At 42.0% G+C, this 13244-nt stretch overlaps 1 protein-coding gene across 1 annotated transcript in view; it reads right to left on the minus strand.

The window, feature by feature from the left end:
* Positions 1–10930, minus strand: part of ppp1r13bb (protein phosphatase 1, regulatory subunit 13Bb) — a 44754-nt gene extending 33824 nt beyond the window's left edge. The window contains exon 1 of the mRNA XM_007888253.2: positions 10861–10930. Within this exon, the coding sequence (XP_007886444.1) occupies positions 10861–10869 (9 nt within the window). The 5' untranslated portion in view covers positions 10870–10930. The remainder of the gene's footprint in view (positions 1–10860) is intronic.
* Positions 10931–13244: the final 2314 nt, after the last annotated feature.

Below are 13244 nucleotides of genomic sequence, written 5' to 3' on the forward strand. Positions count from 1 at the left end.
AATTTGCAAAGTTTCCAACCACAACTCCATATTACAGTTCAACCAGTGTAAACGACAGTACACGTCCAACTTAAAACACACAGAATTAGCAATACAGTACCAAGCTACACAATTGTTGAATGCAGTTGAGTAAAGCTGAAAAACATTTTCCTTAATGTTCTTTTCTGGCACGTTTGTAAGGTACTTCACAAAAACAAGGATCATAAGGCTTCTACTTATACCAACAAAAATCAGTTCCTAATTAACAAGTGGATACATTTGTGACACTAAGACAATAATAAATATTAAATGTAAATATTCATATTAAATAAGCTGTTCAACAAAGGCTAAATAGTAACTATGGGTATCCAGAAAGACCAATGTTTTCAAAACTTATTAGTGGAACACACCTGAAATGTTGTAAAAATGGCTGATTGATTGAAAACAAGATTTAAAGAGTGGAGTAGTGTGCTCCAGTATGTCCAATCATGAACAGAAAGCGAGATTCATTACTACGATTCTCCACGAGCCGAGTTAAGGTACAGAACTGTAGTATTGAGGGGGGCAAAGGTACAGTGCCAAGCACAATTTGGACACATTTCAATATAAAGGAGGAACTGCATGAAATGGCAAGTTAGAACATTGTCTAATTCCCACTTGACCTACTGCTGAATACCTCTCTCTAATACCTACAAAAAGTGAAAGGATTGTGAATTTTGACTCCAGTTACTCCATATTTAGTGGCAGATCACTATGATTATATTGGCAATCCCCAACCAAAATGAACAGAATAATTGTGGATTCAGGCAGCACAAAATTTACGCCTGAGAAGTGAGATTATATACATGAATTATTTCTAGAAAGTCAATTCCTTTGCTCAAATATACAAAACCACTACTGAACTTTGTGGTAACATTGGAGATGACCTCTATTTGTAATTCATACGAACAAAATATAGTAAGTTTCCCCCTATAAGGGAAATTCTAACATTAGTTTAATCTCACCCTCACGCTGCTGAAACCCTGGTCCACGCCTGTCACCTCAAGGCTGGACTATGGGAACTCTCTCCTCGCCGGCCTTCCCGCCACCTCCCTCCACAAGCTGCAGGTCATTCAGAACTCTGCAGCTCGTGTACTGTCCCGCACCAGACACCGCGACCACATCACTCCCACCCTCGCTCGCCTCCACTGGCTCCCCATCCCCCAGAGGATTGATTTCAAGATCCTCATCCTCACCTATAAGGCCATCCACGGCCTTGCTCCCTCCTACCTCTCCGACCTACTATCCCCCTACCTACCTGCCCATACCCTCCGTTCCTCCGGCCTGCTCCACGTCCCCCGTCCCAACCGCCCTACCATCGGTGGTCGGGCCTTCAGCCTCTCAGCCCCCAGGCTCTGGAACTCCATAGCCCAGTGCCTTCACCTTGCTTCCTCCCTCTCCTCCTTCAAGGCCGGTCTCAAAACCTTTCTCTTTGACCGAGCCTTCAGCTCCCCTCTCGACTCTCTTCCCCCTCCTCGCTCCCTCCCCTCCCCTCACCCTGACCATTTCCCCCCTCCTCGCTCCCTCCCTTCCCTCCCCTCACCCTGACCATTTCCCCCCTCCTCGCTCCCCCTCCCTCCCCTCACCCTGTCCATTCCCCTCCTCCCCTCACCCTGACCATTTCCCCCCTGCTCGGATCCTGACCCAACTGTGCAGTGCCTTGGGACGTCCTCCTGACGTGAAAGGCACTTTATAAATGGAATCTTGTTGTTGCTGTTGTAATCTCAGAGAGGTCATAAGAACTGTGGCTGTGGAATAATTCACACTGGAAGCAGTTGGGAGTTTGTTTTAAAGCAATTTAGGCTTCAACACAGGAAATATTCTGTGTCTGTTACATTCTATTGGAATAATTCATACTGAATGCAGTGGAGAAGAGGTTTTGTTCTAAGAAGGGTTAGTCTTGAAAACAGGAAATATTTTGTGTCTGCTTCAAGTTATATTCTCAGTGTTGTTCAATAGAAATCACTGACTAGCCGTAGGTGTGGCTATGGAAAAAACATTTTAAGCCACATGCACTCATTTTAATAGAAAACACCTTACATTCACACATTACAGGTAAATGTACTTCATGTTTATATGTATGTTTATTTGAAACATCCACAATCATTCAGTGCAAAACTTTGCAGTCTTCATTATTTTTCTCTTGCGAGACGTGCCTGACCCACCCCACTCTCCATTCAGACCGCTGTTGGATGTTGCTTGGCCTTTTTCATCATGCGTCCTGGCTGGGCTTGCTTTCGTCTGCAGCTTGGAGCAGTTATTCCGATTCATTGAGCTGACCACGATTGACAGTTCCTTTCTCCATCCAATATTGCTGGTGTTTCCATGGTGCTGAAATCCAGCATTCTCACATGTTTTATGTACCATTTTAGCAATAAACAGTAACCAAGGAAGTAAAGCACATACTCGCACAGTTTTTCACCTTACCATTTTACCAATAACCGCACAAAAAGGTCAAAGTACACAATCATAAGCAGTGCAAATAGGAGTATTGAGATCAAAGATGGTGTCTACTACGTTTTTAATTTACTAATCAAGAATGCAATTTCTCCACATCTGGATTTCCAATTCACCACAAGTGACAACACTTCTATATGCAACCTAAGGGTGCTTAGGTACTAGGTGACGAAAGTGACAACAACAAGATTACATTTGTATAGCCCTTTCATGTCGGGAGGACGTCCCAAGCTGCTGGACGGTGTACAGCATTCAGACCCGAGCTGGGGTCAGGGGGGGGGTGGGGGAGGAGGGAGGGGAGGGGAAGGTGGGTGGCCGATGGCATGGTCAAAGAGGAGGGTCTTGAGGCGGGACTTGAAGGAGGCCAAGGAGGGGGCTAGGCGGAGTGATTGGGGGATGGAATCCCAGAGGTTGGGGGCAGAGTGGCTGAAGGGTTCGGGGGACGTGGAGCAGGCCGGAGCTGGCTGAGCGGAGGAAGCGGGCAGGTTGGTAGGGGGTTAGGAGGTCACAGAGGTAGGATGGGGTGAGGCCATGGAGCGCTTTGTAGGTGAGGACCAGGATCTTGAACTGGATCCTCTGAAGGATAGGGAGCCAATGCAGTCGGGCGAGAATGGGGGAGATGGGGTCACGGAGTTTGGTGCAGGAGAGGACACGAACTGCAGAATTCTGGATTATCTGCAGCTTGTGGAGGGAGAAGTTGGGAAGGCCGACAAGCAGGGCGTTTGCATAGTCGAGCCTGGAGGTGACGAAGGCATGAACAAGAGTTCCAGCAGCCTGAGGGGTGAGGTAGTGGTGGAGTCGGGCGATGTTACAGAGGTGAGACAAGGCAGAGAGGGTCATGGATTGGATGTGGGGAAGAAAAGCCAGTTGAGTGTCGAACAAGACACCTAGGTTCCTGACTGGTTTGGTGACTTGAAGCGTGCAACCATGGAGGTAGATGCTGCCAGAGCCTGAGGTACAGAGGTGCTGGAGTGAGCCAATCAGGAGGGCCTCAGTCTTGTTCACATTCAACTGTAGGAAATTTGCCCTCATCCAGGACTCGATGTCTGACAGGCAGTCTGTCAGGACAGCAGTGGTCCTGAGGTTGAGGGTGGAGGCAGAAAGATAGAGTTGGGTGTCATCCGCATACGGATATGGAAGTTGACCCCATATCTGCGGATGATGTCACCAAGGGGGAGCATGTAGATTTTAAAGAGGAGAGGGCCAAGGACAGAGCCCTGGGGCACACCAGACGTGACAGTGCGAGAGCTGGAGGAGAAACCGTGGATGCAACAAAGTGGAGACGGTGAGAGAGATAGGAATCGAATCAGGCAAGGGCAGGTCCGCAAAGATTAAGTAAAGAGGAGAGGCGATGTATGAGGATGGAGCGGTCGAACGCGGCAGAGAGGTCGAGGAGGACAAGAAGGCAAAGGAAGCCCTGATCGCAGATGTTCAGAATGTCATTAGTGACTTTGACAACGTATTTCTTTATCATTATCATTTCTCACCCTGAACAAAAATATATTTTCCTGAGTGCTACATATCAGCAAATCATAAACACCATGGGAAAAATTCACAAAAATCAAAATACCTTCACATCACCTATGCAGATAGATTTGAACCTGAGCTAACGTACAATAAGCAAATTTAACAACCAAAACGGTGACTCATCCAGCAAGTACTTCGAATAAAAGTAATTATCCAAATTTAGTCTATGGTGGATTTAGTTTTTAATTTGTACTTTCACAAGTCTTCTACAGAGCCTTTAAACCAACAGCTGCTTCAGGGAACTTAAGAGTGCAAATATATGATGAGATCTGCCAAAGTAAATTCTCCATGGTCACGGTTCAGTACCTGCTGCTATCACTCAATGTGCTTGCTCAACATTGCAAAATCTTCAGAAAATGAAAACCCTCCATCTGATAATTATTCCAACATACCTGTAGCACAGTGGGGCTGGTACATTTTGAACATTGATGCAAAAATCTTAAAGTTCTCAAAGGCATAATTTCCAAGTCTAGCTATGGCCTTTAGTTTACCCTAATATAGAAAGTGTTTTAAGAACATTAGTTGTGATTGAGATTAATTTAATTAAAGCTGCATCAACATCCCCAAGTAATGAAGCATCTCAATTCAATCTACAATAGCTGTTGAAAAGATGTTTGGCAGTTTATGAAGGTTAGTGAATTATCATTCACCTGATGCTAAGTGGCTCAAGACAATCTCCAAGTCTCACAACAAATGGGCTTTGCAGAGTGCAGTATAACAAGCAGCATGGGGTAGTGTCTCGGAGCGCTTAGCATAACTAATTACAAGAGATACAAAGAAAATATTTTAACTGTGAAACATTTAAAAAAAAGTTTTTGAGGAGATTGTTGTTTTCAAACATAGTAGGACTACTGGTTCTTTACTGAAGTTAAAAATTAACCAGCTTAAATTTGCTATTGGGGCCCTACTTTAGTTTCACAACATCTTGTAAAATCTAAACTGCATTCTACCCTACGGCTTCTACTGAACGTTAATGCTGGAGTTTTCTGTATCAACCACTTCTGAATTTTTTTTAAGATTACTTTTCCAGGTCAGTACTTCAAACTTAAATAGGCAACTCAGCAACCAGAACAAAGATTACTCGTTTGATTAGCAGGGTTACACAACATTTAAATCGGTCAGTTCCATTTAGATGGAACTAGAGCTTTCATTTAGATGGAACTAGAGCTTTCCACCTGAGTTGACTGAACAGCAGTTGCAGCAGAGAAATCTGCAGCTCTGACTCCTCTATTTTCCAAACCAATGTCTGCAAGTCGCTCAAGTGGCAAGCCCAAGATATTTACAAATTAAAATTCTTAGAAAGCTAAATTATGTTTAAAAAGATTGTGAAGAGTTTTATATATGTGCATCTAATAATTTTATATACTGGGTGAGCTGACAGCAACAACCTGCTCCACATGCTCTTATTTTCTATAAATGGCCTCTTCTCCAGACACAAGAGCAATCCAGAGCAACTGGGAGATTTTTCTCTCGGTATAAAAAGAAGCAGCTAACCTCACTCGATTTTACTGAGTTCATGACTGAGAAATCACAATTATGAACTGAATATACGGAAAACTTATATAGCAACAGCATAAATATACTGTTAAATATTACTGTAAAAAATGTTTCACCCATATGTTAAATCAAAATGTATTTACATATGTTAGAATAGTATCTTTATTCTAAAACATTCACAGCACATAACACCACAAACAAGTTGTAATGCAAGGGAATAAATAGGAGAAGCTGACTCGGGCCACTTTTTAAAAAAAATTCCAAGACTACCATTTCTTGTTTCCCATAATGCCTTCACTTACATTAGCAGTCCAAAAGTGTAAAAAACGATTAAGGCCATTCAAAATGTAACAAGATATCTTCGGCATTTTACATCATCACTTCATAGTTGACTCAAGTCATAGCAGGAATCGTATAAGCCAAACCATAACTTTTAGATTCAGCACAGCAATGGTAGATTCAGTAAAACTGAGTTTACTTTAAACTGAGACAAGACCCACATCAAACCCTAATGTGAAATCACTCCACATTTCTGACATTTATAAATTTTGAAAATCAGGACATACCTTCTGGTAAATTTTATATTACAAACTTAATTGTTATAATAAAATGTTCAAAACAGTGCTTTCCAATTTGTAAAGAAGGATCACAAGATTTCGAAACAAGATTAAAAACATATGCTGTTAAATTTGGCACTGTTAGTACAATGCTAAGAGAAAAACTACTGGAAATAATGCATGTTTACCTGAATCGTGTTAGTAATTCGAATAATGTAAAAAAAATAAAAGCAGATCACTTAGGTGGCAAAAATACATGACAGACTCTCATGCAAAAGCCTCTTTTCCCATTTCCTCTTAATGAATGCCAAGAGCTCCAGAAGTATAGTGTAAAATTTCACACTGCCTATATGAGAGCTACTGCACATTCCTCAGCACCATCAGATATATGTGAAAGATTAATCTCTGGCATATAGCCATTGCAAGCTGGGGCACATCAGCCATTCAAGAATTAGACCACTGCAGCACGATTAACAAGATTCTATTATTCTCTTCACGGTCACAAATGAGAACAGAATGTAGTCAATTGTACATCACTGCCTCCAAGCGGTCGTGAATTGTTATCTTAAATTGTTAGCTATAATGAAGGAACAAGACCTCTGATCTTAAAATTAATCTCTCCGATTCATGCTTAGGGGTTTGAAAAATGCTCAATACCTAACTGGCACATATTCAATTTAAAAATCTTGGTTCAATACATTCTTTTTTGTGGCACATATGCCAAACCTCCCAAATACTAGATTATTATAATAAACATTTACCATGATTTACCCAAAGTATGAGCAACAAGCAAACTTGCATTAATTGGATTTTATAAGGCTAACAAATAACAGTAAACAAGTATTACTGCAGCTGGTAAATGTGCATGCATTTGACGGATCAAGACTTTCTTTCCCGTGCTTGTTTCAAACAGAACATTATACAAGCGCGCTTCAATGCAGCTGGTAAGTACGTAGTGCTGATACGAGTTAGAAGATGATTTGCACAGGATTTAGGATTATTTGGGACCAAGATCCTATTAAGATTTAGCCCTTTATCCAAATTATAAAATCCAACTAGTGCAAAGAAATCCGAGTGTTTTTTGGTAGGAAACTGAATAGGACTCAAGTGCATGTACGACGTAGGCGATTTTACGATTTATAGAGTTAACCCTTACGAGTTTTACTGTTTTTCAGTTACAGGTAAAATTGTTTATAGGTAACATTACCCAAAGTATTTGCATTATTATAGCACATCAAAATACCTAGAAGTATTTCACAATTGGTTGCTACTAAATGTAGTGATGATTATTGTAGGCAAATATAACAGTTATTTACACCAACAAGCTCCCATTGACAGCCATGACATCAATAATCAATTCATATGAAGGATTGTAGCCAGGACACAAGAGAAATGGCCTTCCTTTTTGAATATGATACTATCTTTAACGTGCACCTGAACAGGCAGACAGACCATACCTCAGTTTGGAATGCAAAGAAGAATATTTGGACCAAGTTGGTTTAAGCAGACAATACAAATCTCCAGACAATTAATGGAGGGAAAAACAATTCAGGACAAACGTTGGGTAATGCAACCTGAGATACTGAACCAAAATCAGGACAGCTGTTAACTATTTCTATCCAAATTGGATGTAATTTTTAAAGCCGATCTGTGAACACAGCATTTGATGCTAACCAACTTCTTTCAAGAATTCTGGTGTTGAAGAGTTGTTAAAAATACAATGCTTACTTATTTTAACTGAATGCTGTGCAGAAAAACTCCATAAATGTTCAGTTTAGAAAAACTGGAATGTCTCACTTAACTCTTGTTGTTGTTAACTGATATATTGATACAAGCAGAAGTTTTCAGAGTTCTGAATCAAAGAATACAAGGGCCAAGTAGGGTGAGAGGAAGGGAAAATAAAGTCAAGTTCCAGTGCCTGATCACTATTTACTGCCATATAAGTGTGGATGTACGCTGAGAAAAACATTGGTCACTGAATGATAGCCTCCATAACTGATAGCTGCTTACACAAGCCAGAACCGCTAGCACAAATAGAATCAAACTAAGATTTGTGATTTAAAATAAATGCACTTACTGAAACTGGTAGAAAAACATTTAAAAGACTTTCCTTTTTAAAAAAAGCTACCTTTGGAATATTTTTCCAATAATCAGATACATAAATTGACATTAAAAAGCAATGTTGCAACAGACTTAAATGACAACATGATGGATATTTCACTAATGACAATTACTTCAGTTATTTTACAAGTGTGAAAGATTGACAACTACTGTATCAAGTGGCAGTCGTAAGTCGTGAAAAATGCTTTGAACATGGAATGTAAATTGGCATCTATGGTTCTTTCTTGAGCATTTCACCTTTCACATGGAAGGTGAAATGTTCAAGAAAGAACCATAGATGCCAATTTACATTAACTCTACAATCGGTTCAACTACTGAATGTTATTTTACATTTTCAAATGTTATTTTACTTTTATTTGAAAACAAATATTTATGATCAATGAAATTACAAGCTGTGTCTACAGAATAAACTACAAACTTCTCAATGAATTACTTAAAGTTAGCCACAAGCCACATCGACTTACAAATAGTTACCACAGTTGTCAGAAACTTTGTGAAGTTTCAAGACAAGACATTCAATGTTATAGGAACAGGGGGAGGCCATTCAGCCCCTGGAGCCTGGTCCGCCATTCTATTAGATCAAGGATGATCTGTATGATATTGATGTTGTATCAAATCCAATATTATTATTATTGTATTGCTGGACTCATGGTGCCAGTTATACTAGTTATTAATGGTGCTTGTGATTAATAATAACTAGTATAACTAGCACCACGAGTCCAGCAATGCAAGTTTTGCAAATAAGAGACTCACTGTTTTTTTTCACAAACCAGTTTGGAGTTCACGTTAGTAAAGCCAAAGCATCCTTTGCTAGCTAAGCAGCAGTTTATGTTCTTTTGCCAACATAATTCCAACACATTTATTGATTTTTTAAAAAAGATATATGAAGGAGTCTGAGTTTTACATCTTGAAATTCTGCATAACAGACAGATGCTTCATTCTACAGACAACTGCGTTAAATAATGCAGCTATCTTCTGCTGCAGAAGATACATTTGTTATACAGAAAGGTGCCTGCAGATTACAGTTTCTTGAATGTCAATTGACCATTTCACATTTAGAGGTAAATACAAGGTAAATAAAATTACTATAACTCCAAACACACAGTGCTGATCATTTTACTTCTTGAAAGCAATTTAACAGCAATGGCAAGACAGTAACCAACACCAGCTGAAAATCTTGATCTGGTGAACATGGCATGATATACAGGGTAATCAAAAAGTTGTGATATATACCCTATTACCTAAAAAAATCATAATTTATTTAAGACGTATTATACGTTGTAACAGTATCACAACTTTTTGGTCACCCTGTACATATACATAATTTTAAGGTCATAGTCTAAGCTGACAAGCCAATGCAGTATGGGGCAGTACTGCATTGTAAGAGGTGCCATGTTCAAATAGGATGTTACACCTGCTTGTTTAGGTGGATGTTAAAGATCTCATGGCACTGTTCAAAAAGAGAATGGAGTTTTTCCCACTGTCCTGGCCAACAACCCTAAATTACAAAAGGGTCACATCATCATAGGACACTATTGGGTGTAAACTGACTCTCGCATTCGTCCAAAATGATCACTATGGTTTACAGTAAAATTCCCTGAAGGACCTTGGGAGGATGCAACGTGATAAGGCACGATATCAAAAGCAAAGGATGTTACTAAACACATCTGAATTTCCTAAAACTGATCACCTTTCAACATGGCAATAGATTCTGGGATACTCAAAAGATTGCAACCAAATACGACAAATGCATTCTAAATTGTATTTTGTTTGCACACAGACTGCTGAGAGATAATGATTGCATTCATTTATGTTTTCAATACACCCTCCACTCAAAACTAGGCATACAGACGACGACGAACAACGAGTCGTGTGTGTGTGTGTGTGTGTGTGTAAAAAAAATGGAAAAATATTTCCAGGAGATAAACATGTCCTGCAATTGAAGTACTTTTTTTTCCCCCCCCACAAAAAAGAAACGATTACACCATCTTACCCCAAAAAAATCCCGTCGTCCTATTTTATGCAGGTAAAAAAAAACCGAATTATTTTGTATATTAAAACAGCACCTCGGGGAAATTAAAATGTGCCCAACCGCCGATTTCCACTTATCCAAACCGTCTCATGTGCGCGTTTGCTTTCTGCCTGAACAGATTTTTGATGGATGAGGCAAATGAGACGGAAGCGGAGGAGATATTAACTTTCGAATAAAATGTGAGCTCCTGTATAGTATATATATATATATACACACACACACACAGCGTGTGGACGGAACGGTTAAAAACAAAAGCTACGCTGCGACACATCGAGGGATATATTATCCATCGGCTTTCTCTCACCCCCGTGTAGTATGAAACTGCACCATTTGCTTTGCTTTGCTCGATCGCACCTCTCTCTCTCTGTCTCTCTCTCTCTTTCTTTCTTTCTTTCTTTCGTTCTCTCTCTCCCTCCCTCCCTCTCCCTCTCTGCCTGTGAAAGAGAATGTTCTGTCCTTTCCATCACGGGACTCGGCTTCCCGAAAAAAAATATTCACCGCCAACCTCTCCGCCGCCACTCGACTGACTGACTCACTGACTGCGGCGTCGGTGAATTTATTTATGGCACTTTGTCTCAGGGCACAGGGCAGCGCCGGAGGTGGTGGTGGGGGGCGCGGGTGGGGGGTTATTTGGTGAACGAACACACTTACCGGCATCATCTTGAGAGACTTTTCAGCGCTCTCTCAAAATACGGCCAATTTCCCCCACAACAGAAATCCCGGGGCAATCTCGGCGGCGGCCGACAGGCGGCCCGAGGCGGCGACCGACCGGAGGTGTCCGACTGAGGCTCCCAGGGGTGTGGGGGAAGAAAGCCCGAGTCCGAAGTCCAGGCCGCGGGTTAGATTCACCTTTCACTCTCGGGGGGAGGGAGGGAGGGTGGGCAACAAAGGTCCAAAATGCGGCGAAGCCCCGCGGGACGGCGGTCTTTTCTTTTAATTAATAAGGAGCGGAGGTGAGGGGGAGAAATGGGAGGAGACGATGGCGGCGCGGACGGCTCGGCTGCGATCCACCTCAAAGCGCCGCTCGAGGGGCTGTCGACTCAGGGCCGCGCGCTGCCTCCCGGCCAAGGGCGTTTCCAGTTGGCTGTCGGGGGGGGGAGTGGCGCTCAGCCAGGCCGCTCGCGCCCAACCGCCGCCGCCCGCCGCAGGGAGAGCGCGTGCGCCGAGCCCGGTCACCTGACTCCTGCGCGCCCGTGCGTGCAAGTGTGTGGATCGGTCAGTCAGGTAGAGCGGGGGGTGGGGGAGAGGGGTGGGCGGTGGTGGTCGTCGTCGACGTTATTATTCGGGGGTGACCAAAAGGTCTCGATACCATTACCATAACACACCTCATCAGCCTTGAAAGAAATTGTATATATATTTTTTTTAGACAATAGGATAGACTTTTTTTTTCGCGGGGGGAGGGGGGGCATTCCTGTAGTGCCCGAATCCTCAAAACAACAGCTAACTTTAGTCCCTGCACCTCCCCTCCCTCTCCCTCTCCCTCTCCCAAGGTGCGACGACGCCCCCAACCCCCCCTTCAATCTTATTGCTAAGAGACGCGAAAGGCCCTGTTTTTTTTTTAAATTCCTTGCGGTTAAGACATGGCTCCAGAACCAGAAGACGCGCCCGCACCACCGCGCGAGGCATCTCTGGAATGCGGTTAAGGTGTCCCTGTGTGGGTGGGTGCGTCGAAAGGAAGACTCTTCAAGAGCATTGCACCGCCTGTTTCCGTACGCGCAGCTGTGCATGTAGACGGCCACCTGCTGGCTGAATGCTGTTCTAGAAGTCGGAAAAGATGTTATCCCTTCGGAAGTCCCAAGATTTGAGCCCCCCCATCCACACATCTTATTGGGAATTTTGGCTTGTACGGGAAAAGTTCCCTTTCTTGCCGGAGAACGTTGCCGAGCGGCAAGTTAAAACCTTGGGCAAGTTTCCTTACTCCACACGGCTAGTAATAATAATAATAATAATCCCGCCCCAAAACAAAAAGCAATAATAAATTGGGTCATTTTCAATCCACGACGGTTTGTGGGACGCTGCTGTGCGCAACTGACTGCCGCGTTTCGCCCACTAATATACGGTCAATTCACTTTACAGTCTATTCTGTGAAGTGCTTTGAGACTCGAGAAAACGTGAAAAGCGCTGTATCAAATGCAAGGATTATTATTATAAGCAAGGACAGAGTGTCTGTCTACCAAAATATTAAGCACTTTTTTTCTGGGGGGGGGAGAAAGATAAAACTGAAAATATTTTCTTTTAAGAGGGGAAAGCTACAGCTACTGTTCGATGAGTATTTTAGAGGTATTGGTGACCAACACACTTGTAAGTTTTATCTGACATCTAAATTCGATCAGTTCATCTTGTTTTATTTTGGAGATGTCACTGGAACTAAGAGCCACACATACAATTTAATAGCAGGACCTGTTTGAAGAAACGTTAACTGGTTAGGGGAGTGCTTTCAAATGTGATTATCTTAATCAATGGCTATAATGTGCCACCACCTTTTAAGTTAAAGTATTTAACTTCTGTACAGTGTGCAAGTGTCTATTTTTCATATGATCCTTAACAGGGAATGTCAACAGGCTATTTGACAATGGAAGTTATTGCAACCAAGGTATTGTTCGTCTGGATTCATCTATCTGAAGCGTTTTAGCAGTGATTGTGAACCGCAGTATCAAACTACATTTTCCCTGTATCTTTCTAATGAAAGTTGAATTCAAAGAAATCAAGAAAAACATGCCAGTGTTAGAATATGTTTCCATTTAAGTCTATGATGACACATGCTATTATTTTGTTGTTATATTTGTTTAGAACCCTATTCTGGCCCTGATTAAGTGAAATGCAGCCAATTAAAAAGGTTTGTTAGGATTTTGTTAGCCTTTAGATTGTACCAAGTTGCTGAACTACTGGAATGTTATTCCAATGATATATTTGAATCTTTTCATTATTGAAGTATTTCTGAGTTACAAAGCAGTCGTAGTTGACAACCCCTTATCAACCTGCCAGCTCCCTCCGCTCAGTAGGCTCCAGCCTACTCCATGTGCCCTGCCCAGTCC

This window comes from Callorhinchus milii, unplaced genomic scaffold (genome assembly GCF_018977255.1).
Source record: "Callorhinchus milii isolate IMCB2004 unplaced genomic scaffold, IMCB_Cmil_1.0 Scaffold9, whole genome shotgun sequence".
NCBI lineage: Eukaryota > Metazoa > Chordata > Chondrichthyes > Chimaeriformes > Callorhinchidae > Callorhinchus > Callorhinchus milii.